General features: G+C 33.3%; 5 protein-coding genes across 10 annotated transcripts in view; 3 read left to right on the top strand and 2 right to left on the bottom strand.

The window, feature by feature from the left end:
* The window catches only part of LOC107032155 (calmodulin-interacting protein 111), a 9668-nt gene extending 7476 nt beyond the window's left edge, over positions 1–2192 (top strand). For 4 of the 5 annotated variants that reach the window (XM_015233731.2, XM_015233732.2, XM_027912596.1 and 1 more), the window contains exons 8-11: positions 361–441; positions 547–737; positions 848–1035; positions 1589–2192. In XM_015233731.2, the coding sequence (XP_015089217.1) occupies positions 361–441; positions 547–737; positions 848–991 (416 nt within the window). In that variant the 3' untranslated portion in view covers positions 992–1035; positions 1589–2192. Of the gene's footprint in view, positions 1–360; positions 442–546; positions 738–847; positions 1036–1588 lie in introns of those variants that run through there. The other variant, XR_003574913.1, reaches the window with a different exon arrangement.
* A 1332-nt stretch (positions 2193–3524) lies between these two features.
* On the top strand, positions 3525–5241 carry LOC107002683 (transcription factor MYBC1-like). The gene is made up of 2 exons (XM_015200814.2): positions 3525–3784; positions 3947–5241. Exon 2 carries the CDS (start codon positions 4099–4101, stop codon positions 4969–4971), a length of 873 nt encoding a protein of 290 aa, XP_015056300.1. The 5' UTR covers positions 3525–3784; positions 3947–4098; the 3' UTR covers positions 4972–5241.
* Positions 5242–7962: 2721 nt separating this feature from the next.
* Positions 7963–12038, bottom strand: LOC107002376 (R3H domain-containing protein 2). Its single transcript, XM_015200365.2, has 4 exons — positions 11627–12038; positions 10119–10731; positions 9678–9954; positions 7963–8220 (listed from the first exon to the last, which is right to left on the bottom strand). Exons 1-4 carry the CDS (start codon positions 11709–11711, stop codon positions 8167–8169), a joined length of 1029 nt encoding a protein of 342 aa, XP_015055851.1. The 5' UTR covers positions 11712–12038; the 3' UTR covers positions 7963–8166.
* Positions 12039–21538: 9500 nt separating this feature from the next.
* On the top strand, positions 21539–24734 carry LOC107002225 (bZIP transcription factor 17). The gene is made up of 2 exons (XM_015200159.2): positions 21539–23662; positions 24045–24734. The coding sequence occupies exons 1-2, from the start codon at positions 21634–21636 to the stop codon at positions 24482–24484; spliced, it is 2469 nt and encodes an 822-aa protein (XP_015055645.1). The 5' UTR covers positions 21539–21633; the 3' UTR covers positions 24485–24734.
* Positions 24716–27234, bottom strand: LOC107002226 (cytochrome P450 94A2). Of its 2 annotated transcripts, none has more exons than XM_015200160.2 (2): positions 26719–27234; positions 24716–25979 (listed from the first exon to the last, which is right to left on the bottom strand). In XM_015200160.2, the coding sequence occupies exons 1-2, from the start codon at positions 27160–27162 to the stop codon at positions 24930–24932; spliced, it is 1494 nt and encodes a 497-aa protein (XP_015055646.1). In that variant the 5' UTR covers positions 27163–27234; the 3' UTR covers positions 24716–24929. The 2 variants fall into 2 exon arrangements, with proteins under 2 accessions (XP_015055646.1, XP_015055647.1); XM_015200161.2 differs by having other exon boundaries at positions 26129–27200.
* Between the last annotated feature and the right edge of the window lie 115 nt (positions 27235–27349).

Here is a 27349-nt window from a genome sequence, read left to right as displayed (position 1 = left end):
CACCCACCCCCACCCCCTTTTGTTGTGCTTCTACATGATTTATATATACATTGCCAGGATCACAATCCTGGAAATTTGAATTTTAAAAAACTCTTAAGACACTACAGGGTAGCTTGGTGAAGGGAAAGGTAATGACATCTCATTATGTGGTTTCCTTTTACTTGACTGAAGATTGTGAGTTCTTTAATAAAATGCCTGGGACTACCCGTAGTCTATGGCTTATTTTAATTTGTTGAACTAGGGTCCTAACGTGGCAAAGCAGTTCAAAATTGTCTCAGTTTTGTTATGTATGAGGAACCTCTTGATTGTCAAAGTTTCTTATTGGCTTAAGCTGTAATTTTACAATTTTTTTGGTTAAAGGTTTACATCAGAGAGTTAATGTCACTGTTATTGCTGCAACAAATCGTCCAGACAAGATTGACCCTGCTCTTCTAAGACCAGGTGCAATCCGCTATTCCTCCTTTCATGTTGCCTTGGTGGCTGCTGCTACCTATTCCTTGCATAAAATCTGCTAGAGCTACTATAAGATAGTGCTATTTTTGTTAGGACGTTTTGATAGATTGCTGTACGTTGGACCTCCAGATGAAAAAGACAGGGAGGCAATATTCCATATACATTTGAAGAAGATGCCATGCAGTTCTGACATATGCGTTGAAGAGCTAGCTCGGCTAACCAGTGGCTGTACTGGTGCTGACATATCGCTGATATGTCGTGAAGCTGCTATTGCAGCTATTGAAGTAAATTCAATCTTCAATTTAGCTGTGTATTTATACATCTCTCCACCCCTAACCCCTCCCCTCTTCCTGTGTATGCATATAATTCTTTGTCCTAACCTTCTTGGTATCAGGAAAGCCTTGATGCATCTGAAATAACAATGGAACATCTGAAGGCCGCCATTAGGCAAGTGCCTCCATCTGAAGTGCATTCGTACCAGGAGTTATCAAATAGGTTTCAGAGGCTTGTGCACTCAGATCCTGTGAAAGATGATTAGTGTCATCAATGGAACATTAGAGTTAATGGCTTTTGGCGCAGGAGGTAAATCTATCTATATAAGTATACTATAAAGTTCTTATGAGGCTTTAGTACCTTTTTATTTCTTGGTGGAAGAGATGATATAAAAAGCTGCTACGTAATTCAAGAAAAGCTATAAAACATTCAAGAAAAGCTATAAAACATTGATAAAAAGATATTTTAACGGATATGCTTATGTATGTACGCAATTTATAGTTCAGTAACATTCTTAAATTCAGGATACGGATATTGATAAAAAGATATTTTAACGGATATGCTTGTGTATGTACGCAATATATAGTTCAGTAACATTCTTATCATACAAAATCACTGCTTATAGCTAGCACAAATAGACGCAGAAGACATTTGTCGGTTTGAAATCATTCTTCGAATCAAGGGCTGTTTTTTAAGCTTTACTAAATTTGCTTTTACTGCTTTTGTAGTGTTATCTCATAGTATGAGTTCCGTGTCTAGGAGATTCATGTATCTTTACACACAAGTAATCATGAACATAAACTTTTCACTCTTAAAGCATGATTTTGATCAATTGTGGTGTTTGTTTGATTACTGCTATCAGGTTAAACATTGAAGTCTTCTTTGCACAAATGGACGTTGTTGCCATAATTTACACATCTTCCATGTTAATTCCAGAAATCTACTACAAAAACATATATGCAGTAGATCTCACACACACTAATTATTTAAGATGCATCATGAGGAAGTCTATTCCATATAGTAAGAGCTAGTACTTCTCATGGAAGCTTTCATCAGCAGGGCCAGAATGAGTGTTTCTACTGGTTAATGTCAACTATTTGATTCCATCAATGAACCGAGTAACAGCTATTCAGTGGAGTAATGTTCTTATTCTGATCCTTCGACGAGTTGTTTTCAATCACATGAAATGCTTAGTTATGATGGTGATATTAAGAAGATATCAAGGTAGCTCCAGTATGGATACTTCTGGTGTTAAACTGAAGATTGCACTCTATGGATTGATTATGTGTTAAAAGAAGTACATGGTATTTTGTGTATTATGCATAAACATAAACTATATAGAACTATAGTAGGTATACATCATCTTTCTGATTGAATACAACCTTTGACATCCTCTTATGTGTATACCAAATCATTGGTGAGTACTTTCTTTAATGAATTGTTTTGGATCGAGAGTTTATCGGAAACAATCTCTCTGTAGCGGTCGGATATAAAACTATGCATCAATCATGTTTTTATCTTCTTTATATAGATATTATAACACACTCAATATGCAATAGAGCATATTATAAACTTCAAATGGGGTCACCTGTCCACTTTCCTTTTCTTTCATTGGACTTCATCTTCTTCTTCTCTCTCCTTTCCCTTTTAATATTAATTTATATTTGGGAAAGTGTTTCTCTCTTTCCATTTGATAATTTTTTTTAATTTCCTCTATCCAATCATAATGTGTGTACAACCTCATCTAATGTTTCTATGACAATGTACCAAATACTATTTTTTCTAAAAGAGAATCTTTGTGACCTTTGACTTAGAGCTGTAAATGCACCTTTCCATAGCCACCTCATCAAATTTCATTGGTGTCACAAGCATTATAAAGTTGTTATCAGATAAAATGATAACTTAAAAAACAAAACTCTGAAGATTAATTAGTACTTAACTAAATAGTATTAATGTTAATTATCTTATCATATATAAGTAAGTGAGTTAACACAAATTATGTTATCATAAGTTTGGTTAAAACACTGTTGTGAGTGTATAATTTATCATTTTTCCATCACATAACCCCCAACTCTACTAACTAGCCTATGAGCTTATGACCCCACCTAGCTTCACATCCACATGGCTCCTAATAAAACTCCATAAAAAATCTTAAGAAAAAGCATCTTTAACAGTAACATAATATAAAGACAAAAAGGAGTAAAAACACACCTCAATTTTGGTGAATCTATCAGTTACACACATTTTCGTTGAACTATTTAAAATCGAAATTATTAAATTGACATAGTTAAAAAGATTTTCTTAAAAAAATAACATCTTTTTTTTTTTTGGTTTCTTTATTATATTTTTTAGTTGACATTTTTTATACCATGAATATATTTCCTTTTTTGTCTTCTTATTTTTCCTTTTTAATTTCTCACCACAATATCATTATCGATGCTCAAATTTAAAATCTTACTTTATAACATTACACCAAAAAATCAAGGTTATTAGTAACTTTGTTTTAACATATTCCATTCATTTCTTTGTTGATCTTCCTCCTCGCTTAAATTCAAGTATGTTTCGATTATGAAAAACTAAAAATAAAAAAGGAAATAATTATAAAAAAGAAAAAGAAAAAAAAAACATATATACACATGGCGGCGAGTTAATAATATTTCATACCAATTTTTATTTTAAGATGGATATTTATTCTATTTAAAAATAATTTTTGAAAGATTATAAGACTTTCACAGAGAAAAGATATATAACTAATAATTTCCCCATAATTGTAAATATGTTTTTGTGCCTTTTTTTCCTCTAATAAAAAGCTGAAAAAAGAAAGAAGATCCACCTCGAACACCCCTCCACAAAACTCTTCCTCCCTTCTCCCCACTATCCATAAAATTGGAAAAAAAAAAAAAAATCATTTTCTCCCTCTTACCTTCAATACCCAGAAATCAAGATTCTTCAGTAAGAGGGAGTTGGGTGATAAAGACAAACACCCATCTCAAAAAAAATCTCATCTTTCAATTTGTACACTTGTCTTTTTCCAACCCCATATCTTGTTTATCACCTGGTTTGTTTAGATTCTTTTGTCAATCTTTTAAGTTGAGATAAAAAGGAGAGATCTTTTTTATCTTTTTTTGTTTGTTTTTCTTTCCTTTTTGATGGTTTAAGTTTTAGTTTTTTTTTTATTAGTTCTAAGTAGTAATCCAAGTGGTAACTTGTTATGATTCAGGTTCATCTGTTAACCAAGTTGGAGTTGGAGTCATAAAGATTAGATCTTGGTGGGGTTTTAAGGAAGATGAGGATCGGGGGATTTTAGTAGCTTAGTTGGTTGGCTTAAAAGGGTTTGATTCAACAGGTTCCTTAACCCCCAAATAAGGAAGGATGAGGGAAGAAGATTCAAATTGGTTTGCTAAGTGGGAAGAAGAATTGCCTAAACCAGAAGAGTTAATGCCTTTATCTCAAACCCTTATAACACCGGATCTTGCGATAGCTTTTGATATTCCAAACCCCACAAGCCCAAATCCTCAGAGCAAACAGCAGCAGACTCCTCATGTTCAATCTTCTCAGCCAAATTCATCAGCTGAATTTGAGTCTACTGAGCTGAATGGGGGAGGAGGTGGAGATGAACCAGCTAGGACATTGAAAAGGCCACGTCTTGTGTGGACACCACAGCTACATAAGAGGTTTGTGGATGCAGTTGCTCATTTGGGGATCAAGAATGCTGTCCCTAAGACTATAATGCAACTGATGAGTGTAGATGGATTAACACGCGAAAATGTTGCGAGTCATTTGCAAAAGTATAGGCTTTATTTGAAACGTATGCAAGGTCTTTCGAACAGTGGAAGTGGTGGGAGTAATGCTCAGTCTTTATCAGGGGCAGGTGTTGATCCAGCAATGGATAATTTGTTTGCTAGTTCACCTGTTCCAGCACATTTTCTACATCCAGGGAGAGGTAATTCCGACCATTTCATGCCGTTTGTGCCAGTGACACCGATGCCGCATCACCATCATATGGGAGTGGTTGTTGGACACCATCCACAAGTTCAACAGCAGTATAGGCAATTTGGGTCTCCAGCGAATGGACATTTTGAGCATCCTTTTCTGTCTAGGCAATCACAGCAGCAGGTTCAGAGGATGGGGACATCAGTGCATAATGGTAGTCCTGTGGTGTCATCTTATGTGGAGGATGTGGATTCAGCCACCGCCGTCAATGGGAGGAAGGTCCTTACACTGTTTCCAACAGGGGAAGATTGATATCAGGGTAACTGTTGATTTTTAGCCTTTTATAAATCCTGTTAATTTGACTTCTATGTATTCTAGAATTTGAGTTAAATAACATTTGCGCTTTGTGTTAGTACCCTTTATTGGATTAATGATGCTTTAGTGTTAATATCTATATAGAGTTGTCGATATGGTCTTCAACTCTTAATGGAACTGTGAATCCCCTTTTATAAGAATTTGGATTTAGTGTCGGTCCTGAAACTGTTCAGTTAGATGAATTCTACTATTGTAATTACGTTGTGATGAGTTTGACTTGTTTAATTGTCCCTTACGTTTACATTTGCCACGCTGGAACACCGAAGTATATTTGTCACTGTTGGTTTGGGGAGAATTGAGTTTATTTTCCCCCCTCTGAAATGCCAAAATAAGACTTCCTTGCTACTCGTACTAGTAAACTCGTCAAGTGCACGTGCCTTGTGAAGTTTGTTTTTAATGGTTTACTATATGTTGAAGGACTTCTCTTATATGGTATTAGCTCCTTCCCATCTGTTTTTCCTTCTGCATTGAAAACTTTACCTTCTCTTGTTTTCTCCGTTGTTCGTGTTTATCTGAATCCTCATTCCTTTTTCTAACTGGGATGGAAGTTCATCCTCACAATAAGAGGTTGATTAATTCTATTAAATGACAACTATTACAACAACAAGAACGACATATCCAGTATAGTCCGACAAGTGGGGTAGAGAGGTTGTTTCCAATAGACGCTCGGCTCAAGAAATCGTTTCACTAAAATCAATCGCAAGTCAATCTACTAAATGAGTACTTCAGTGGCTAGAACCACAAAAGAATTATGTATGCAACCATGCATGAATTGTATTTCTTTGCCTCTTTAAACATACTTGGCCTATTGGACTTCCTCATCTGAGATAGAGAAAGAAGGATCGATAGGAAACCTTTATTCTACTTGATTAACTAGTTGAGTGTCATTGCTATTACTTTGTTCCTGCTCTTTGTTATACTGATCTGAGGAAATTCATCATTTGTGTGTGATTTCTTTTCTTTTTAAAAATAAAAAATTGAAGTATTCCTCACTGGCCATGTGTGGTTCTGGCTGTATTTTAGTTTACTATAATATCTGTTCAGACTTTCAAGATAACTAAATCTAGATTAAATTTTATAATTATATGCAAATTGCAAATAGTTCAATAACCTTCCAACTTTCAGTGAAGTTCTTTCTTGGACTCGGTAACTGTCCCTTCCATTTTTATTTGCTATGCTGAGGTGTGTTTTTAGGGAGAATGAGCTTGAAGTAGCAGTAGTAAACCGTCAAGTGCACAAGCCTTGTAAACGTCTGGTTTTGAATGGTTTACAATATGCCAACACTTTTTTCTTATATTGTATTAGCCCCTAGAGAACCTCATTCACTGCCTCTTGCTGTTTCCATCGTTTGTGTTTTGTCAAAATCCTTGCTCCTGATCTTTACTCTGGAAGTGGGATGGAGGTTCATCCTCCACATCAACAGATTTTCTCTGCTAATATTCGTTCTATTGAATGTCTCCAGCACTAAAATCATATGTGAATCAACTTCTAAATAAGTACCATGGATTTTTCTTTGTATCACAAAGAGAAATGTAAACTTTCTGGCTATGTATTAATAACTTCCCCTCTTAACACATATTTTCCTTTGTGGACTTGCTCATTACTATTACTTTGTTCCTCTTATTTGTTGCTATGTTGCTCGAACTCTTTAAAAAAAAATGGCAACAGTTGCATGTTGGATCCTCCGACACAACTGTGGCAGCATTTTTTTTTTTGGAGAGAACATAGATTTGTTGTACTGATATGAGCAAATTCATTTGTTGGTAGTATAGAATGATGGTGGGGACTAATAGCATTCCTTGTTCTTTCCTCTTATGAAATTTTTTTGAAGTATTTTCAGAATGGTCCTAGCTGTATATCTACAGTTTACATTATAATTTGGATTGGGATTAATCCTAAAATTCTGTTCAACATTGTTAAGTGTTTGCCAACTCAAATTTTGTCATACATTAATATCTAGTCACTATCATTCAGTATAATGCCAAAAAAATATTTTGAAGATGCTCTCTCTCTCTCTCTTTTGTAGTTTATAGAAGTTATCTTTTGAATTAAACATAACAGTCATATTTGTTGGGCTTTATTGAGTAATATATGTAATTATTTTTCTGCTTGAGATATTAGGAAAAAGTGGTGTGGATCCTATGAATATAATTGACTAGGTAATAACAGTTGGTCATACAAAATTATGAGTCAAAAAGTGAGAAAATCATTGCTTATTTTTTTGTGACCCTCTAAATGCTAAAAAATAAAATGTGACGTGAATCATGTATTGCTGATTATCCTAATTAATAATTTGGGCCAAATATAATCATATCTCCAAAAATTAATGAATTTACATGAGAAAATCCAAAGACCCCCTAAATATGTTAAATGAGACGGTATTGCGTAACATCCCTTTCTTTCACTGATATATATTTGCTTTAAATAGCGTTTAAATTTTAGGTCCAAAATCTAAATCACATGTTTTTCCAAACTGATCTGATCTTGTAAAAATTATATACAAATTGTCTTTCACATTATGTCCTCATCGTGCAAAATTGCTCCTTGATATGTGGAATTATTATAATGAAAGAAGAATCAAAGACTTGGCATGGATTTGCAAATCAAGCGAACACATGTATACTAACAAAATTGCATATTAATTTTCTTAATGCCAATGAACAACCATATATATATATATTTGATAGAATAGTCGAAGTCCATTTTTACTGCACCTTTACACTGTTGGTGTGTATAGGAGAATTATTTGAAATGGTGATTTACTATTTCCTTGTTCAAGACAGAGACAACTTTTGACATTCTCATTTCCCATTGACACAATAGCCATTCCATCTCAAGTGGTTTACCGAATCGGTCTGGCCAGTCGGGGAAGAGAGATAACTACTATTAGGTTAATGAATTGAGTATGAGAATGTAAAGACAGAATAATTAATAGTAAGGGAGTAATAATAGCAAATGCATATAGTAGTTCATATGAAGTCAGTACTTAATTCTTCCACTCGAACTGAGTTCCAAAAAATGAAAAGCAAAAGGGACTAATAATGCAGAGCACCAAGTTTAATAGAGAGAGTATTACATTTTTAACCTACACCAGGATAGAGCACTAAGAGAGAACAAAAATTACATTCAACATCAACTGTGGTTCTGGGAGTATCCAAAGCTTAGCGGTTGCTGACAGAAAGAAGGCTGCAACAAACAAAACAAGATAAAAGAGACTTGAGTTAAGTATCCGCACCACCAAAGTGTTTGAATATACACAACTATGACCATAGTTGATATATGCTTCCACTTCATTAAACAATTTTAACATGGTTACCACTCGGTGTGAATAAGTATTGACCCTTTACTAAAGAGATATCACACAAATTCTCAAAAAATTATAAATAGAACTTGATAAATAAAACAGAGATAAACAACAACATGAACAGATGGGCAGGCGTGCACCATCAACAGAGGGCTAATTTATGCAAATGCACCTTTTCAGGTCCCCATTTCTGAAAGTTGTTAAATATACCTAAGAAATTACCCTTTCGGATAACAATGGACTTGACCCTAATGTTCACTCATATTTTCTCAACCTTACAGACATACAAACCATAGACAATCATCTAACATTTGCAATGACTCACAGAATCTTGCATTGTGGTTTAGTTTTCCCATTTACTTTAGCTGAGGGTCTATCGGAAACAGCCCCTTCACCTTCATAAGGTAGGGGTAAAGCTGCAGAAGCTAGCTCTCCAGACCCCTACCTTCATAAGGTAGGATAAAGGCTTCAGACTCTACCTCTCCAGACCCCATTTGTTGGATAACGCTGGGTATGTTGTTGTTGGTCCAGTTTTCTCATAAGATTTTTCGGTTTGCTCAAAAAGGAATCACCAGTCTTGAGGTCTCCATCAGTTGGCAAACAAATAAAAAAAGGGTCACTTACTAAAATAATTGTCCCATTTTCGGACAACTAATAGCAATTGCTGCTGTAGTTGAGACTCAAAAAGGAGATCTCATACTAATATGCATACCCTGATAATATTTGCCAAGAAATATGGCAGTGGTTATTTCTCCTAATAGGTATATTCATTGGAATATAGTTGGTCAAAATGCAAAGCCAGGAAAAGAATACAAAATTGCAAGATTCTAATGTTTATTAGCATCTGCCAATAATACTAGGAGCTAATAGAACAAACAGACTAGCCACACTAGAACATATTATTATATGTAAAGACCAGCATTCCAAACATAGAGCTTAGGATAACTGCCAATTTATAGACGACATTATTAATGCCACGAAATAGGAAAGAGACCCTAGAGGAACGCTTCTATATGTGGCACTCAGTTTGTATGCAACATCTTAATTATGAAAAACATAAGATTGATTATTCCATTCACCTTAGCTTCCAAACCAGAGTTCTCATATATGCCAAAACACAAAATTATATAATTTGATACAAGTGAATCCTTTGGTGAGCTGTTGAAATATTATTTGGCCATAACTCGTTTTATGACCAAAAAAGGCTCCTAATAGAGTCATACAACAAAATTATCGGTGCTTCATAGAACAAGGCCCCAGATATATTTGAGTCATAATGATTGCCGATTCAACTCAAGAAAGAAAAATAATATCCAAGGGACATGAAGCTGATCAGTACCTGAAAGAAGGCATGCCTAACTTGATCATATGAATGTGCATAAATCATGCTCTGGGTTGGCCACTGCATGAATACTCCATCATTGAGGGTCTGATTGAATCCCATGGCATGGTATGGGCTAAGAACAGGGCTCCTGTAATTTGGTGAAGCTTGAGCACTGGGCAGCTGACTCATCTGAGGAAAAACAGCATCGTAATGTACATATGGAGGCTGAAACTTCTGCACATCAAAAGGTGCCACGCTAAAGCACTGACCAGATGGGACACTCTTAACATATCTGCATCAATTTGAAAGACAATTGTACCAACTTCAAACACTATCTGATGATATAAATTATCAGACATATATATCCTTGGTTTGAAATATAGAAGGTAACTGAGATGAAGCGTTGCAGAATATACAGATATATGAACAACTGGTTGCAAATGGCCAATAACTTACCTAACATAATTCCGATCATAATCAGGGTCACTCAGCTCTTTCTCCCTGTCCCTAAAGATGGCAACTCGGGAAGAAGTACCACCTTCTCTGTTGCTGATGCTTTTCTCCATATCCAAGAGTAACCTGTTTGAAGATTCATTCTCATCTATGTTGTTCTTGAGGTCAGAAGCAACACGAACCAAATTGTCTCTAGTCTCAGAGTTAATAGGACTATTAAAAATGCGTGCACGTGCCCTGTCATACTCCTCTTTTCTCTCTTCCACAGTTCTTACTTGACTGCGTTTTGCACCCAATTCACTATCTTTCGAAGAGGTGTTACTCGGCCTTGGTTGTATTACTATTTTCATCTTCTCGTATTTGTCACTGTCAGATTGTTTAGGTGGGACGTCCGATAAACGCACAGCAGGGTATTTGCTTTCAGGTTTTCTTGTCACCAGGATTTTGGCTCCCTGACCATCCACAACATTATCCTGAACCATAGTCTGCAAACCATAGTGTTGAGCAACACGGTGCGCAGCAAGACGAAGGTAGGAAGTCGGAAAATGTGGGAACTCAAACTGTTGCACGTCGGAACTTAGCAAGAACTTCTGAATGTCGAGTTCCATTCTTAGAACTGGCCAAACAGCAAGGAAAAATCAGACATAAATAATTCTGTCTATAGAGTAATTATTCTGTTGATAAAAGCACACAAATATCATACAATGAGCAAGTTGGTGCACAATAATCTAATGTAACACCTGCCAAAAGAAGAGCTCTGCACACAGACAAATAAATAGGAACTGATGTGAAATAACTAGTACTGGCACTAAAGATAAACTAAATAAACGTATCTCTAAATAAACAGAACAAATTTTCAGCAAAGCAATAAATCTTCAACTTCTATGCTAATTACCATTGTAATACTCTCACAGACATAATCACATCATACAGCTTTTTCTAGTACTATAACACTAAATCGATATGAAACATTCATGCTATCAGTCAAACAGGGAAGCAAATCAATGGCACATAAAACCCAAACGACAACTCTTAGGCAACATATATCACCATCCATAATAGTAAGTCCACATACAACAACATACCCAACTACCCAGTGTTGTGGTGTTTGTGGATCATAAAGACCTTACCCCTACCTTAGGAGGTATAGAGGCTGCTTCCATAGACCTCAGGTAACAAAAACATACAGAAACTAATCACCCATTCTACCAACAGGATATTTAGCTTATGTGCAACTAAATTCAACTTCTAAAACCCAACAAAATTACTAACACAGATATCAATTACACAGCATACACATAAACAAGCTCAAATGATTATCATCAGATTCAGATCTACAGCTACATCCATAATTCCCAACATACACAACAAACCCAGATCAGCAAAACCAAAAACAAACCCAATTCCACACAATTTTTAAAAAAAAAAAACGAAACCCCAAAACCTAACCCTAACAAATACGAAACACCCACAACTCAATTACATGAAATTCGTTCGAAAGGTGCACTTACTGGTAAGACGATGACGTGGGTTTTGAAGGGCTTCAACCAAGAAAGGATCCACCATTGACAAATAAGCAGAAGAACCCGAATCCATTGTTAAAAAGTAAAAAATAACTCCCTAAAAAAAGATATGTATGGAAGGATGGGTAATATATGTATCCAAAAATTGGAACACAAAAGGGTTTTTTGTCGCTCTCTCTTTGTTTTTTTCCTTCTTTTTTCTTCAACCCCAAAAGGGATATGAAGAAGAAGAAGAGATTTTCTTTGAAGAGCTCTCTCTTTCTCTATAGAGAAGAAAAAGAAGAGAGAAATTGAGAAGAGAAAACCCTTATTGGCTTCTTATCCCCCAACAAGAAGAAGAAGAAGAAGAAAAGGGTCTCATTGTATTCAATAGGGATTGGGTTTTGTCTTTTTTTTTCGACTCCTTTTGAAAAAAGAAAAAACAAAATTAAACATATTATGGAATATGAAAAGCCAATTTAGCTAAAAATATCTCTTTTGGTGTGAAAAAAAATTTAGACAAAAAGCTTCCTTTTTATTTGTAAAATTGCTATAAATAGAATATGGAGTTTAATAAGAGGTTTTGAGTTTAATTTCTAAATATGAAAAGTATTGTCGATAGAGAGGGGTGAAACTTTTGTAGTGAATATGTATTTTTTTTTGTTTGTAAGATTTGCTATAAATAAAATATATTAGTGTGATAAGAGGTTTTGAACTCGATTTATGTACATAAAACGTTCTGTCGATAAAGAGAGGTAGAAGTTTCGGGGTGATTCTTTTAGATTAGTTGAGTCGAATAATTTTAAAATTGGAAAAGGGCCTAAAATACCCTTAAAGTATTGGAAATGGTACAAATTACCATCCATCCACCTATTAGCTCCAAAATACCCTTCCTATCCACCTATTGGGTCCAAAATACCCTTGTCATCCACCTTTTGATTCAAAATTGACCAATTATTTAACGGTTTTATATTTAAATTATTTAAATATTTTTTAAAATACGTGGCGCTCAAATATTTGTTATAATTTAACTTATAAGTATAATTTATAAATTAATCCACTACCCACCCATTACTAATTAAATTTCTCTAAATTAATAAACCCGTCACATTATTAATGCAAGCTTCTGTCAATGGAGAATTTTTAAAAATTATAGAATTAAATTATCATACATTCAAGTGGCTAAATAAAAATCACCGATAAACTTAAAAGTCTGACTATGTTCATCTTAATTATTCTTACGTCTCAATTATGTGATGTTACTTCATAGGTAACTTTTTTTCAAAATAATATATTAAAGGTTTTAAAACAAATCATAAATATTTATAAAATTATATTTAAAAAAAGTGCATGGATTAATTCGGGATGTATTATTTCTTTACCTTTAATCATAAATTTCTAATTCAATTTTGAAAGAAAGTGTCCTCCTAAATAAGCGGCTCAACCTAAATTTAATTGGGGCTTCGATTCGGACTCGAATAATTTTGAATGTCATTTTCAGGAATCTATAATTTAATCGTGTTTTAGTAGTGTTTATGACGATTTTGATATTATAATTGAATTATTAATTGAGTGAGGTTTAGTTAGTAATGAGTGGGTAGTAGATTGGTTTATAAATTATGTTAATAAATTATAATTATAATTAATAGTTGAACGCCCAGAATTTAAAAAAATATTTAAAGAGTTTAATTTTAAAACAATTAAAAATTGGTCAATTTTGAACCCAAAAATGGATGACAAGGATATTTTGGAGCCAATAGGTGGATGAAAAGGGCATTTTGGAGCCAATAGGTGGATGAAGGATAATTTTATACCATTTTCAATACTTTAAGGGTATTTTAGGCCCTTGTCCGTTTTAAAATTTTGAGACATCAATCATTTTGATATAGAACGATAAAATGTCATAGTAAGCTTTATGTGATGCCCTTTTGCACAAAATGTTAAAATGAGTCAAACTTAATAGTATATTTTTGATGGAGCGGATTAATATTAGTCTGACTATAGTAGGTTTTGTATAGTGATTTACAGGGAGGGATTTTTCGACAACAAAAAAGCTTTTCTCTCCAACCAAGGTGATAGACCACCTTATGGAGCAAAAAGCCACGAAGGTTGACGATAAGAGTGTAAGACTTTATGCGAGAGGTAGAGCCCTTGCTCCGTTGTTGGCACTAAAAAAAAGGTTATTCAATCCACTAGTACAACTGAAGGTGTGCAGCCTTTTTTGAACGGAACAAGAAAGAGCTCATAACCACTGCTTGTGAATAACTCTCCTCAACATAAATCGCGCACCTACTCTTACTGGAAGTCTAGTCTATTTCAGGTCCAGTTTTGATCTCTAACTAAAATGAGGTGTGTAATGCATAGCTAAAAAAATGCCAAATGACTAAACAAATACCCGTTAACAAATCAAACCGCCACCAATAACTAAGATTGCTCGGGGTTGGATAATCTATCAAACGTTGATCATGTCATGTGGAGAATATAGGTTTGTTTAAAAAGAGATAGTCATCGATTCGTCATAGTCATTTCTTTTTTTTCTCTTTTCTATTGTGACAACTCTTGTTTACCGTCTGGGGAACCATATTATGTATTAAAATTAGTTATAACCAAATGAAAGAAGAAAAATGGGACAAGTTATGATACTTAGCGGATTAGCATATGTTTGAAACCAATAGAAGAAGAACAAATCAAAAATAGTTTGAGCTTGAATCCTGAGAATGAAAAAAAAAATCTTATCGAAAATATTGCCTCCGAAAATGGTTTATGCAATGCTCAAATCTGGATAGTATTGGAGACCATGCCATCTTCTAAGTTTCATTTTTTAAAATAATAAGTCAAATTGTATGTATCATGTGGTATTGATTTGTGTTATACTAACACAGGTTTCCAGCTAAAATCAGTATAAAAGAATTGGTAACCACACCATGTGGTTTGGTTGATCGATATTCTATTTAAGTTGTACTAGCTATGTGTTTAAAAACATAAGGAATGATATGTTTACTAATTTGTGAGGTTTCATATTTATGGAATTATGAATACTTAAGGTAGAGTATATTAAAAAATATAATGCATGTATTAGATGTGTGTATCGGTAGTATCTTGTTTGGTACATTTTTTTTTATGCCATTTATAACTAATGCAAGCATTAGTTATACGCTCTATTATGTATTAACTTGCATTACTAATATCAAGGAGTTCTAGGTATTAGTAATACATTGCATTTTAACACTTGCATTAGATTAAATAATTACAAAATTATCCTTTAAGCCTTTTCATTTTCTTTGTTGCAGTAAGTTTTTGTTTTTATTTTGATTTGCTTTTCGGTGTCTTTTAATTTTTTGGTGTCTTAATAGACTTTATGACCTCTTAAGTGTCTTTTTTTAAAAAAAAATAATAAAATAAAATCCAATTTCAATATAATTTAATCAAAGTTTTTACTATTATAACGATAAATTTGATTAAAATCATTAGTCAATTTTTCATAAAAATATTTTGACGCGGTAGTATAACTATTTAATATTATTTTTGAAAACAAAAAGAAGAAGAAGAAGAAGAAGAGGAGGATGTTGTTATAACAAAGAAATTTTTGATGTTTTTGCAAAGAACTTTATTGCAAAAAAAGATGTACAAATAAATAAAGTGCGAAAGGTATATTTGTACGTATATATGTTTTAATAAAAATTATGCAAGATTTGATATTTCTAATACATTAAATCAAATAATGTATAAGAAATAATGCTTGCATAACTTTGTTGCAAGTATTATTAATGCAAGCACTACTAATACACCTTATTTTACATTATTTTTATACACTGTCATACGATATGAAGTTAAAGAGAATATCGTTTTAACATCTTCATCAAAGTCATTTTCTAAAGTTTCAGTGAAGTTCTTCCACATAAGATTGAGATGATTTTCAAATATTAAATTAAGATGGAGTGTGGAAAAAATGATATACGACTTTTTTTTAATATCATAGAATTTTCTAAAATATCATAAAATTATTAGACAATAGTCATATAATTTTTATAAAAGCTTGCAAAAATCTTCTTATAGTTAGTTATATGTTGAACAATTTTAGAACCATCAAATTACCAAGTATAAATGAGTGGTTTTCTACTATGTTGTCAATTTATGTCTTTTTTCATTGACAAAGTTATTTTGTATATAAAAAGAAAAATTTCTCCGTTAATGATTTCTCACTTTATATTTTTCTTATGTTATTTTTTATAATAACAATCTAATTAAAAAACGCTATCATCCTTTAATTTTCTTTTCGTAAATATAAATTACTAATAAATCAAAAAAATTAAAGTAAAAATATCCCATTTTTGTGAAAGAGAAATAAGACGGTTGGGGAAGGAAAAAATATATTTTGAATAACTTTGGAAATGACAACAATTATGGAGATTTATTTAGAGTAATTATAATTTCTTATTCCTTAAATCAATTTTAAACACTTAATTCCCCACGTAAATATTGACAAATGTCCTATAAAATGCAGACCTTGACATATTTGAATTTTGATAGGGATAATGCACAGTATCCCTTAATCTATATCTAAAATTTCAGAAACATACTTATACTATACTAAGGTCTTATTACCTCCCTGAACTTATTTTATTAAAAAATTTTAACTCCTTTTCGACCTACGTGACACTAGCTTGAAAGGAAAAGTCAACCAGCGTTGACCCACAAAAATAATGTGACACTAGCTTGAAAGAAAAAGTCAACCAGCGTTGACCCACAAAAATAATGCCACGTAGGTCGAAAATGGGTTAAAATTTTTTAATAAAATAAGTTCAGGGAGGTAATAAGACCTTAGTATAGTATAAGTATGTTTCTGAAATTTTAGATATAGATTGAGGGGTATTTGTGCATTTTTCCTACTAGAAAACAATTTTTTCTATCATATTTTATAAAACATAAACTTTTCAAATCAATTTTTATATTTGATAAAATGTTAAATATGAAATTCTCAAATTAAATTTTTTTAAAATTTGAAATTTGAAAATTTATCTCATAAAATGAAATCACACCTACTATAAACGTTTTTCCTCTCATAATTTTTTGAATCACAAAAGAAAATTATATATTCTAACTCCTAAATATTTATCATCAATTGGCTCGAAGTCGAACATTAGACCGTCTTATGACTCATGCCTATTTTATCTTTTACAATACAAGTTATTTTATAATATAGGATGAGTATTGTTTGCTAAAATAAATAAGTAGAACTTAATAAAATTTAAAATTACTTATTTCTAACATTTCCTATTCTGAAATCAAATAAAAAAACTACCTTTTAATAACATACATTACTATAATATATACAAATATTATCTTTACTTTCAAACAAATACATATATTAACTTTTTTTATATTTTAGGGAGTATTATATAATTAATATATTATTTGAAGACAAAATTAGATACTCACATCCCTCAAAATTAGGATTGATTTATTATATGATTAATTAACTCTTTCACTCCAAATCAATTAATGTCTCTTAATTCTCCCTCCCGTATTTATCACTCAAATATATGTCATTCTTTCTGATTCAAGAATTTCACACGATAATTTCATTTCAACAACAGCTAATTTACTCTCTTCTTCTCAAGATATCATCATCATGGCCGACAGATTCTCCTGAACCCAAATATTATTCTGTATTGCTCATTTATAGCGAGATCAAATCAAAGTAACTATTATAGAAAAAAACTTTTAATTCAAAGTGGGTCTGGATTGTTTTTCATTTATAACGAGATCAAATCAAAGTAATTGTTACAGAGAAAACTTTCAATTCAGAGTGGTCTTGATTAATTTGTATTCGGATTAAATAAATTTTAGTTTTGATTATGTTATGCCACAACGCAAATTGTTACAAAGAAGTATTGTAGAGAGTCTTTGTTTGCCCATGTTCTTCTAAAGCTTTTTTTATTATTATTGTGACATAGGTGTGGTACTACTAATATTATTTTGATATAGCTTTTGAAACATGTGTATCTTAGAAGTAGTAATCTTAATTAAGATTTGAGTTGTACTTTTAGTAATGTGGTATCCACCATTAAATTTCGGATACATAATTTTCAACTACAAAATGAAATTAATGATATGACAGATACTCTACCGTCGTCATTTGCTCCTAACTTCACGTGTTTCACCTACATGTCATATTTCAATGCACATAATTAAATGTATATGCTTATTTTGTATTTGAGATACATATTTTTGAATATAATGTATGAAATGTGAATACACATGATTAGATTTGGAAGTAGATGTTCTATATATTTGATATACATATTTTTAGATATAACATATACAATTGATACTTTTAAACACCGTTGGCTAATGTGAAAACAGATTTTGTGAGGGATATTGATAGATGTTATATATGTTGTTCCAGAACTCATTAGTCTAATTGATAGTGAAACTGTTCGAGAATAATTGTGTTTTATTTCAAGTCATTTAAACACATTAGAAAGCAAATGAGATTAACACACAATTTGTCTTCATTTCTTCGATCAAAATCATTATAATACAAACACAATTGAAGACATTTACAATAGAATAGTCTATCAAAATTAGCCAATAGAGGTTAAAAGGAACAAATTATGGGTGGTTCAATGATTCAATATGAAAATGTTGTGCTTGAGGTACGTGAAGGAANTTAATACTAGATAAATATAACAAATACGTGAAATTATTGCTAGATACTTTGACACATAGGAATGTACTTGTATAACACTGGTGTATCTAAGTGTTTAGTTTAATTTTTTGAATACATCATATATTGATAATATATACATCAAATTAATGACTTTATTTTTTTAAGAGTAATAATTTGAAATTAATCAAATTACATTACCAAGATATACATGTTTTTTTATCTTATATTAATAATATTAATGAATTGGGAAAATTATGTGGTTAAGCAAACTTATACTATTTAATTACTCTCCATAGCTATGGTTTGCTATAATTACCACTCGCGACTAACATTATACATTAATTACGTGGGCTGACATCGAGTTTGTATAATTAGTCATATTTGTATATGTATAATTCGCCAGTTTATACAAATATATATGTATAATATAAATTTTTTTTAACCTATATACATATACAATTCAACTATCCCAACTCTTTGCCCTCTCTCGCTCACCTCTCTCCTCTCTCTCTCAATCTCGCTCTCCTCTCTCCTCCCTCTTTCAATCTCGCTCGTCTCTCTCCTACCTCTCCCAATATCGCTTGTCATTTATACAAATATATATGTATAATATACAATTATATACATATACTATTTACCTGTCTCCCACTCGCTGCCCCCCTATCGCTCGCCTCTCTCCTCCCTATCTCGATATCGCTCTCCCTCTATCTCCCAATCTCGATAGCCTCTCTCATCCCTCTCCCAATCTCTCTTGCCATATATACAATTACATATGTATAATATACAATTATCTAACCAATATACACATACAATTCACCTTTCTCCCACTCTTTTTCCCCTCTCTCTCGCCTCTCTCCTCTCTCTCCCAGTATCGCTCGCCTCTCTCCTCTAAATAACATGTAGCTACAAATTATAATTATCAAACTATAGCTATGGAGAGTAATTAATTATTTTTAAGTGGCTATATGCGAAAGTTTCCCTAATGAATTTACTATTTCAAAGAATAATGAAATTAATTTAATTATATATGTTTTTTGAAAATCTCGATTACTCTTCTCATTAAGGAAATCAGTTATCTTAGATTACATGTATCTTAGATTCAGACTTATGTATCTTAATCATAAATATGGTAGAGAAAATAATATTTGAAACTATTGAAAATCTTAATAATTAAGACGAGCTAGTGGAATTTATATGGTTTACCCAAAAGTTCTGAAATAAACCACATAAATTAATTTCGAAATTACTTTTTTCTCTCATTTCAAAATAAAATTTACCTAAAACGTTAGATTTATGGGCCTTTTCTTAAGAAATTTGCCAACACAAAAACTTATTAAATCATTCGTTTTGACCTTCTCGATTAACACGAATTTTATCATGAACATGACATATTTTTTGTAATCCTCATTGAAGTTTTTGTTCCACCATCGCATTAAGGGAATCTTTGAAATTTAATAGTCACTAGGTGTGTTAATGAAATATCGTGACATATTTAAGAGATTATTTGCGTAAATAAAAATTTTCTCAAAAAAAGAAATATCTTTTAATCACTTAATAATTTAATTTTATTAATAACAAATTAATTCAATATCTACGGGTAAATAACAATATGAGAATGTTTTTCACTTTTCATGCCTCATGAGTTTGTGAATAAAATGGACAAATTCATTCTAATTGCATATAATTCTGGCCAAAATTAGTTACACGTTGGCTAAGATTTAAAAGATATGAAAAACGACTATACAAGAACGTGGAAAACGAGTTAGAAAATACCATATATTAGTGGTACTACTTTTTTCTATTCAATTTAATTCACAAACACATAAAAATCTTACTCCCTGCATTTCGTAATAACTTAAGTTTTGAGGTGATTCATTTTAAAAAAAATTGGTGAAAAAAAAAAGTTAATAGTAAGGAGATATGAGAAATTTGATGTGGTAGAAATTAAAAGTGATATAGGTAAATCGAAAAATAAAAAGAAAATTATAAATAAATTAAAGAAGAAATCATTAAATTAGACATGATGTTATGAAACTATATAAATTTAGAAGAAGAAGAAAGTAGGGAGAAGAGAAAGACTTCTTATTTCTCTTGAAGTATATTCAGAATTCCGAGATCTTTCACAAATCTTATTTACAATGAAGGAAAACCCTTTATTTATAGGGAAAACCTTACTTGGTCCCCAAGTAGGATTCCTAACCATATCCTACAAGGACTCCACATAATTAGACATTCACTATAATACAAATTGTTTATAACACATGAGATAATTTCAGATGATTGAGAATATGATTTTAAATAAAATAAATAAATTATACAAGTTGAGAATAATAGAAAGAGTAGTAGGTATATGAGTGTTATCGCATTTTAAATGAGAGAGGTAAGAGCTAGCCTTCTTGTCCCTTTCTTTTATCTTTTTGTAATTTTATTTAGTTATCGTGTAGTTTCTTATTTTTAAATTGTATAATTTCGTTGTTTAGTATTTTGCTATTTTGTTGTTTTATTTTTTTTATAATGTTGCGTTGGTCACATTATTTTTGAGCAATTGATATCTATCAAAAATAATTTCTCTATCCTATAAAAATTGAAATAAAATTGATGTATATTCTAACATTCTCAAACTTCATTTATAAAATGACATGATGTATATTGCTGTTATTAAAGTACACGACTTAGTATAAGCAGAAATGATAAATTTAGAGCATATATGTCTTTCTTTCTAATGAATATGGACACGTGACACAATCTTATCCGTTGATCCGATATTTAATAAATGTCAGATTTATTGATAAGATTATAATACGTGTATGCTTGTTAGTATAAAATGTATACATGCTATAGTTTTTGAACGAGCGAGAGTATGACGAAGGATGTATGGATACTATCTACGATAATTTAGAGAGATATCTTTTTTCTTTTAAAATTACATAAAAATATTATAAATTGTCATAATTATTAAAATTTAAATATTTTTAAATTTTATATATTTTATATAAATTAAAATTAAAAAAAATAACATATATTGAGTCCGAGTTGACGAGGTAGAGTCCAAGAAAACTATGGACTTGGTCTTGTGTTTTGGGAAGTTGAAAAAAAAAGGAAAAGTTTTCTGTTTTGGACTTTAATACATCATATAATAATCCAAAATGCAAATTCAATTTTTTTAATAATTTTTTCCCTTAAATGAAAAGCAATCTAAAAGCGTGTAATCCATTCTTTCATTCTACTTAATATATATATAATAAATAAAAACTATATTGTATAACAAAATCTCACTTTCTTCTCTATTTCTACCCTTTCTCTCTCTCTAAATCTCTGATCAGATTGCCGGAAAATTCTAGATATGTCCGATCAACCGCCGCCGGTGGATGAGAATCTCACCGGGGAATTCGATGGTCTTGCAGTTCCACCGCTTGACCATACGTTTTTTGTCCAACATATCACCGAAGCAGATCAGGGGATCGGTGATGATTTCCCGATGGAATTTCGGAGTGTAGATTTCTCGATTGATGACGTTGATTTTGATGTATCATTCGATGATTTCTTCCCGAATCCTGTGGATGGAGATGCGTTTCAAAAACCTAATTGCTTGGCTGATTGTATCGGGTCGGAGCCGGGTCAGATGGACTTTGGTCAACATGGGAGTCAACTGATCGGGAGTTTTGACGATGCTTCTGGAATATTCAAGTCGACCTCGGGAGATTCTCTGGAGGAAGCTCCGGGTTCCAATTCGGTCCAGATGGACCCTAATTGCTTTGGTCAATCTGGAAGTCAATTGATTGGGAATTCTGTCGACTCTTCTACTAATGTCAAGTTGAAGTTAGAGGAAATGAGCGATATTTCTGGTAATCAGGCAACAGGAGGTGTGATGGTTATGGACACGTCATCGCCGGAGATTGGTCAGCGTTCCAGCAGCTCGAGACTTTCGAATGAAGTGTCGCCGTCGTTGCCCCAGATTTCTACTGATGTCTCCGGGTATTTGAATGTGCCATCTCCGGAGTCCAATGGATCCAACCATGATGTTTCTCGGGAGTCTAGCAATGACAAGAAAGGTTTGAGTGATGCAAAGGTTTTGAATTGTCATTCACCGGAGTCGCAGGGTTCTGGCAATTGCGGAGGGCTGAATTATCTGTCGGATTCGAACAAATCGGTACATTCTTCTCCCAATTTAGGAAGTAATTCAGTTAAAGGTGGAACTGTAGAACATAAATTTAAATTAGAGGGTGTCAGTGCTAATATAAGTAACTGTAGTAGCTCTTTATTGAAAAGGAAAAAAGGTGGTGAAGATTTGAATAACGCAAGTAAACATCAAAAATCCAGTATGTTTTCCCTTAGTGATAATGTTAATAATGATGAGGACGAAAAGAAGATGGCTAGACTAATTAGGAATAGGGAAAGTGCTCACTTGTCAAGACAAAGGAAGAAGCATTATGTTGAGGAATTAGAGGATAAAGTTAGAATAATGCATTCAACAATTCAAGACTTGAATGCTAAGATATCCTACGTAATGGCGGAAAATTTAACTCTTAAGACACAGCTTGGGGGTACTGGTGTACCTCCTCAAGTGCAGCCACCCCCTGGGATGTATCCCCATCCTTCTATGGTGTATCCATGGATGTCATATCCCCCACCTTATATGATGAAGCCACAAGGGTCACAAGTGCCATTGGTTCCTATTCCCAAGTTGAAACCACAGGCAGCAGCGCCTGCGCCAAAGAGTACCAAGAAAGGGGAGAAAAAGAAGAGTGAGGTAAAAACTAAAAAGGTTGCCAGTATTAGCTTACTTGGCGTGCTTTTCTTCATGCTGCTCTTTGGTGGGTTGGTTCCTTTACTGAATGTGAGATATGGAGGTACGAGGGAACCATTTTTGGGTGGATTTTCTGTTGGGAGTGGATTCTACGAGAAACATCATGGAAGAGTTTTGGTTGTGGATGGGCCAGTGAATGGGACTGGGTATTCTGGGAAGTACAGTGAAAAAGATTATAGCTCACATTGTGGCCGGGGCGACCACAGTGAAAGCAATCAGCAAAACACCTACAAGGCTGCAGATGAGTTTGTTCACATGGGCAATGGTAGTAACCCTCTAGCAGCCTCTTTGTATGTCCCGAGGAATGATAAACTTGTTAAGATTGACGGGAACCTGATTATTCAGTCTGTATTAGCAAGTGAGAAAGCCATGGCATCTCATGGAGGTTCTGATAAGAACAATAGAGAGACAGGCCTTGCAGTTCCTGGAGATTTAGCCCCTGCTATCCCCGGAAGCCATCCTCGCCTTTATCGAAGTTCTGCAGTGGGACAAAGGGCTCTTGGGACTGTAGAAAAGGAGAATGTGCAGTCAACTATGCAGCAGTGGTACCTTGAAGGTGTTGCCGGTAAGTACTGTAGCAATCTTGACTCACTCTATTAATTCTTATCTTTGTGATATGAGTGAGCGGTTTAAGGACTTTCCTATCATTTAACTCATGTTCTGCTTTTCGTTTTTTTTTTAAAGTTCAAATCTGTTATTCTTGATAGAAATGTATTCCTCTGGCTTTTACACCCTAATCAAATTTCGGCGAAATCAAGTTTGTTTATGAGTTGCTTCTCTTTCACATGTTTGCCTTGAGAATTAGACATTTTGAGTTTCTAGGTCCCTAAATTTTATGTCTGATCTCACTCTATCCTCTTCATAGTTAATGTTCTGAGAAATTTATTGTTTGGAGAAAGCCTTCTGCTTTCCAGTCTTTAATTCATTGTTTGTGTTCATTTCAACAGGACCTTTGATGAGTTCAGGCATGTGTACAGAAGTGTTCCAGTTTGATGTTCTATCATCTGCTCCAGGGGCCATAGTTCGTGCTACCAATGGTAGAAATATTTCTATGGAACAAAGGCAGAACGCCACACGCATCCACAGAAATAGAAGGATCCTCAATGGTCCTCCTGTTTCCCTTTCTAGACCCTCTCATAACTTTTCTGAAGAACAAAGTGGAACAACTGGAAAGCAAGAGAACTTCACCGGGAACAAGTCACTATCATCCATGGTAGTGTCTGTTTTGGTTGATCCAAGAGAGGCAGGTGATGCTGATGGTGATGGCATAATGGGTCCCAAGTCCCTTTCTCGGATATTTGTTGTTGTGCTGATCGACAGTGTCAAGTACGTCACTTACTCTTGTATGCTTCCATTTAAAGCAGCTGCTCCTCTGGTGACTACCTGAATATGGAGTGTGTGTAGCAGTAGCACCACTGATAAACAATTTTGTAGATAACATAAGATCTACTAGTAGTCCTCACTGCTCACATCTCTTCGTATTTCGATATGTAATAGTATTACCTTAAACAGATATCAGTAACTTAAAACTTATGGAGGGTGATGATCGTCTTTTTATGTGTAATATGTTATGTGTGTGCAATAATACATTATTGCTCCTTAATTATCGAAAAAATGAAACTGAACTCTCCTTCAAGTTATAATATATACATCATGAAAATAACAACCAAATCTTCTCAATACATTAGACATTACATAGCCATAATTATACTATATAAACTCGCGACTATTATTCATTGCTGAGTCTTTCCTTTCATTACGTCGATATCATTGCTGAGTCGCTGAGTCTTTCACTTCCATTACATCGATATAGATCGGCTCGTGAAATGGCCTTACTTACATCTTTCTTTCACCTTCACAGGCAAACCTCCTTTCATTCTTAGAGTCAAAGATAACACATATTCAGGGCACTTGCCATTCTCCAACTGAACATCAAATTCAAACATTTCTAACACAGAAGCTGCAATTGATTTCATCTGAATATAAGCCATGTCTTTTCCAAGACACATTCTTGGTCCAGCATGAAACACTGGAAATTTAAATGGACTTTCTTGTTTATAAACACCATTTTCGTCGAACCATCTTTCTGGTTTGTACTCACAACAATCTTTACCCCAAATATTCTCCATTCTTCCCATGCTATAAGTTTGATAACTTATAAACCAATCTTTACCAATAAAAGTCCCATCTGGTAAAATTTCATCTTTCAAACAACTCCTTGTATCAATTGGTACTGGTGGATATAACCTCATGGATTCTGAAATAGCTGCATGGAGATACTGCATTTCTCTTAACTCGTCGAAATTATAAGCCTCGCCAATCTTTTTCCCATTTCTTCCACGAATTTCAACTAATTCTTCTAATATCTTTTGTTCTATATCTTTCCTTGAAGACAATATCCAAAAGAACCAAGTTAGAGCTGATGATGTCGTGTCTCGACCAGCTAGGATGAAACTAATGACAATGTCCCTCAAGAATTTAGCTGAAACTTCATTACTATCTCCCATGAATCTTGATAACAGGTCTTCATCTTTCTTCTCATCGCGCTCTTCCATTCTTGAATTTATTATATTATCCGCGAATTCATGCACCACCTTAATCGATTTTTGTAGTTTTTTCTCTGAACCAATGTTCAAAATTTTCTTTATTTTGTAAAGGAAGGGAATTGCATACATGAATCTACCTGAACTTAGAGTTGTTGCAATATCAAAAGCTTGCATGAATTCACTTTCAGCTCCTCCTAAACAATTTGCATCCACATTGAATGCAAGCTTGATGATATTATCAAATGCAAATCTTTCTAAGATGTCTTGAATGTCAATAATTGTACCCCTTTTAGATGCTTCTTCAAGTATTGGAATCAATCGCGTATGAATCTCAACCTGTTATAATATAATTAAGTAAATAAAAGTATGTCGTGAGGTCGAATTAACAGAGTTCAACTACTAAGTTTTCTTTGTGTTTTCGTAACCTAATAAAATTATTATTTTTGGTTCACGACCTCTGATAAACTACTATTAGTATATATTACCTGTGCAGTTTCCATAACGAAATTCCTCAGAGATCTGGTGCTAAATTCATAGCTAGCAGATTTCCGTTGAGTTCTCCAACTTTCACCATCCACATTGAAAAGGCCATCGCCGAATAGATCTTGTAGCCGAGTATAGAATCGAAATCCTTTTGGAAAATTTTCAAAATTGGTTTTGAGCATGTGTTCAACGTTAAGTGGATTCGCCGTCATAATGCCGTGAACATTTACAGGGCGGTGGAAGACGGCGGTGTTGGTAGGGCAATTAGAGAGTACATCGGTCATCCAATCGTAAAAACGATGACGGTTATGGAGAAAACCCGGCAATGCTCCGACGAGTGGATAGATTTTGAAACCCTTTTTTTGGAGATTTTTGTTGAAATAGTAGGAGAAAAACAGAGAGATGAGGACAGTGAAGATAAGGGAGAAAAATTCCATGGTTGAGAATTTGGGAAAAGAAGACGAAAATGATATATATATATATATATATTTTTCTCTAGTGGGTCACTTCAATTATTTTTGGGTATCTGCTCAACATCTAATTAGTTTGAATTTTTTCTGTTTAATTAATAAATGCGTGATTAAACATTTACCTGGGCAGTGTGCATGACGAAATTTCTTAGAGATCTGGTGCTAAATTCATAGCTAGCAGATTTCCTTTGAATTTTCCAGATTTCACCATCAACGTTAAAAATTCCGTCGCCGAGGAAATCTTGAAGCCGAGTGTAGAATCGAAATCCTTTTGGGAAATTTTCAAAATTGGCTTTGAGCATGTGTTCAACGTTGAGTGGATTCGCCGTCATGACGCCGTGAATATTTCCAGGGCGATAGAAGACGGCGGTGTTGGTAGTGCAATTTGAGAGTACATTGGTGGTCCATTCGAGAAATCGGTGACGGTTAAGGAGAAACTCCGGCAATGCTCCGACGAGTGGGTAGATTTTGAAACCGGATTTATTGGGATATTTTTTGAGAAAGTAGAAGAAAAAAAGAGAGATGAGGGCAATGAAGATAAGTGTTGGATAGGAGAAAACTTCCATGGTTGAAGTAAGAAGACAAAAATGATAAGATAGACTAATGCTGTACAATATGCTAAGTGATAAAGTTCGGCGAGTCCAAATTTTCAATAACAAAAGTTCAAAATATGAAAAAGTGAACTTACGAAATAGCTAACAAAAATGTAAATTTAATTAAAGTAAGTCATTATTAAAATTAATTACCAAAATA

The sequence above is a fragment of the Solanum pennellii genome, chromosome 10 (genome assembly GCF_001406875.1).
Source record: "Solanum pennellii chromosome 10, SPENNV200".
In the NCBI taxonomy this organism is placed as follows: Eukaryota; Viridiplantae; Streptophyta; class Magnoliopsida; order Solanales; family Solanaceae; genus Solanum; species Solanum pennellii.
Note: the sequence above shows the minus strand (reverse complement) of the source record. Positions and strands in the feature narration are given on the sequence as shown.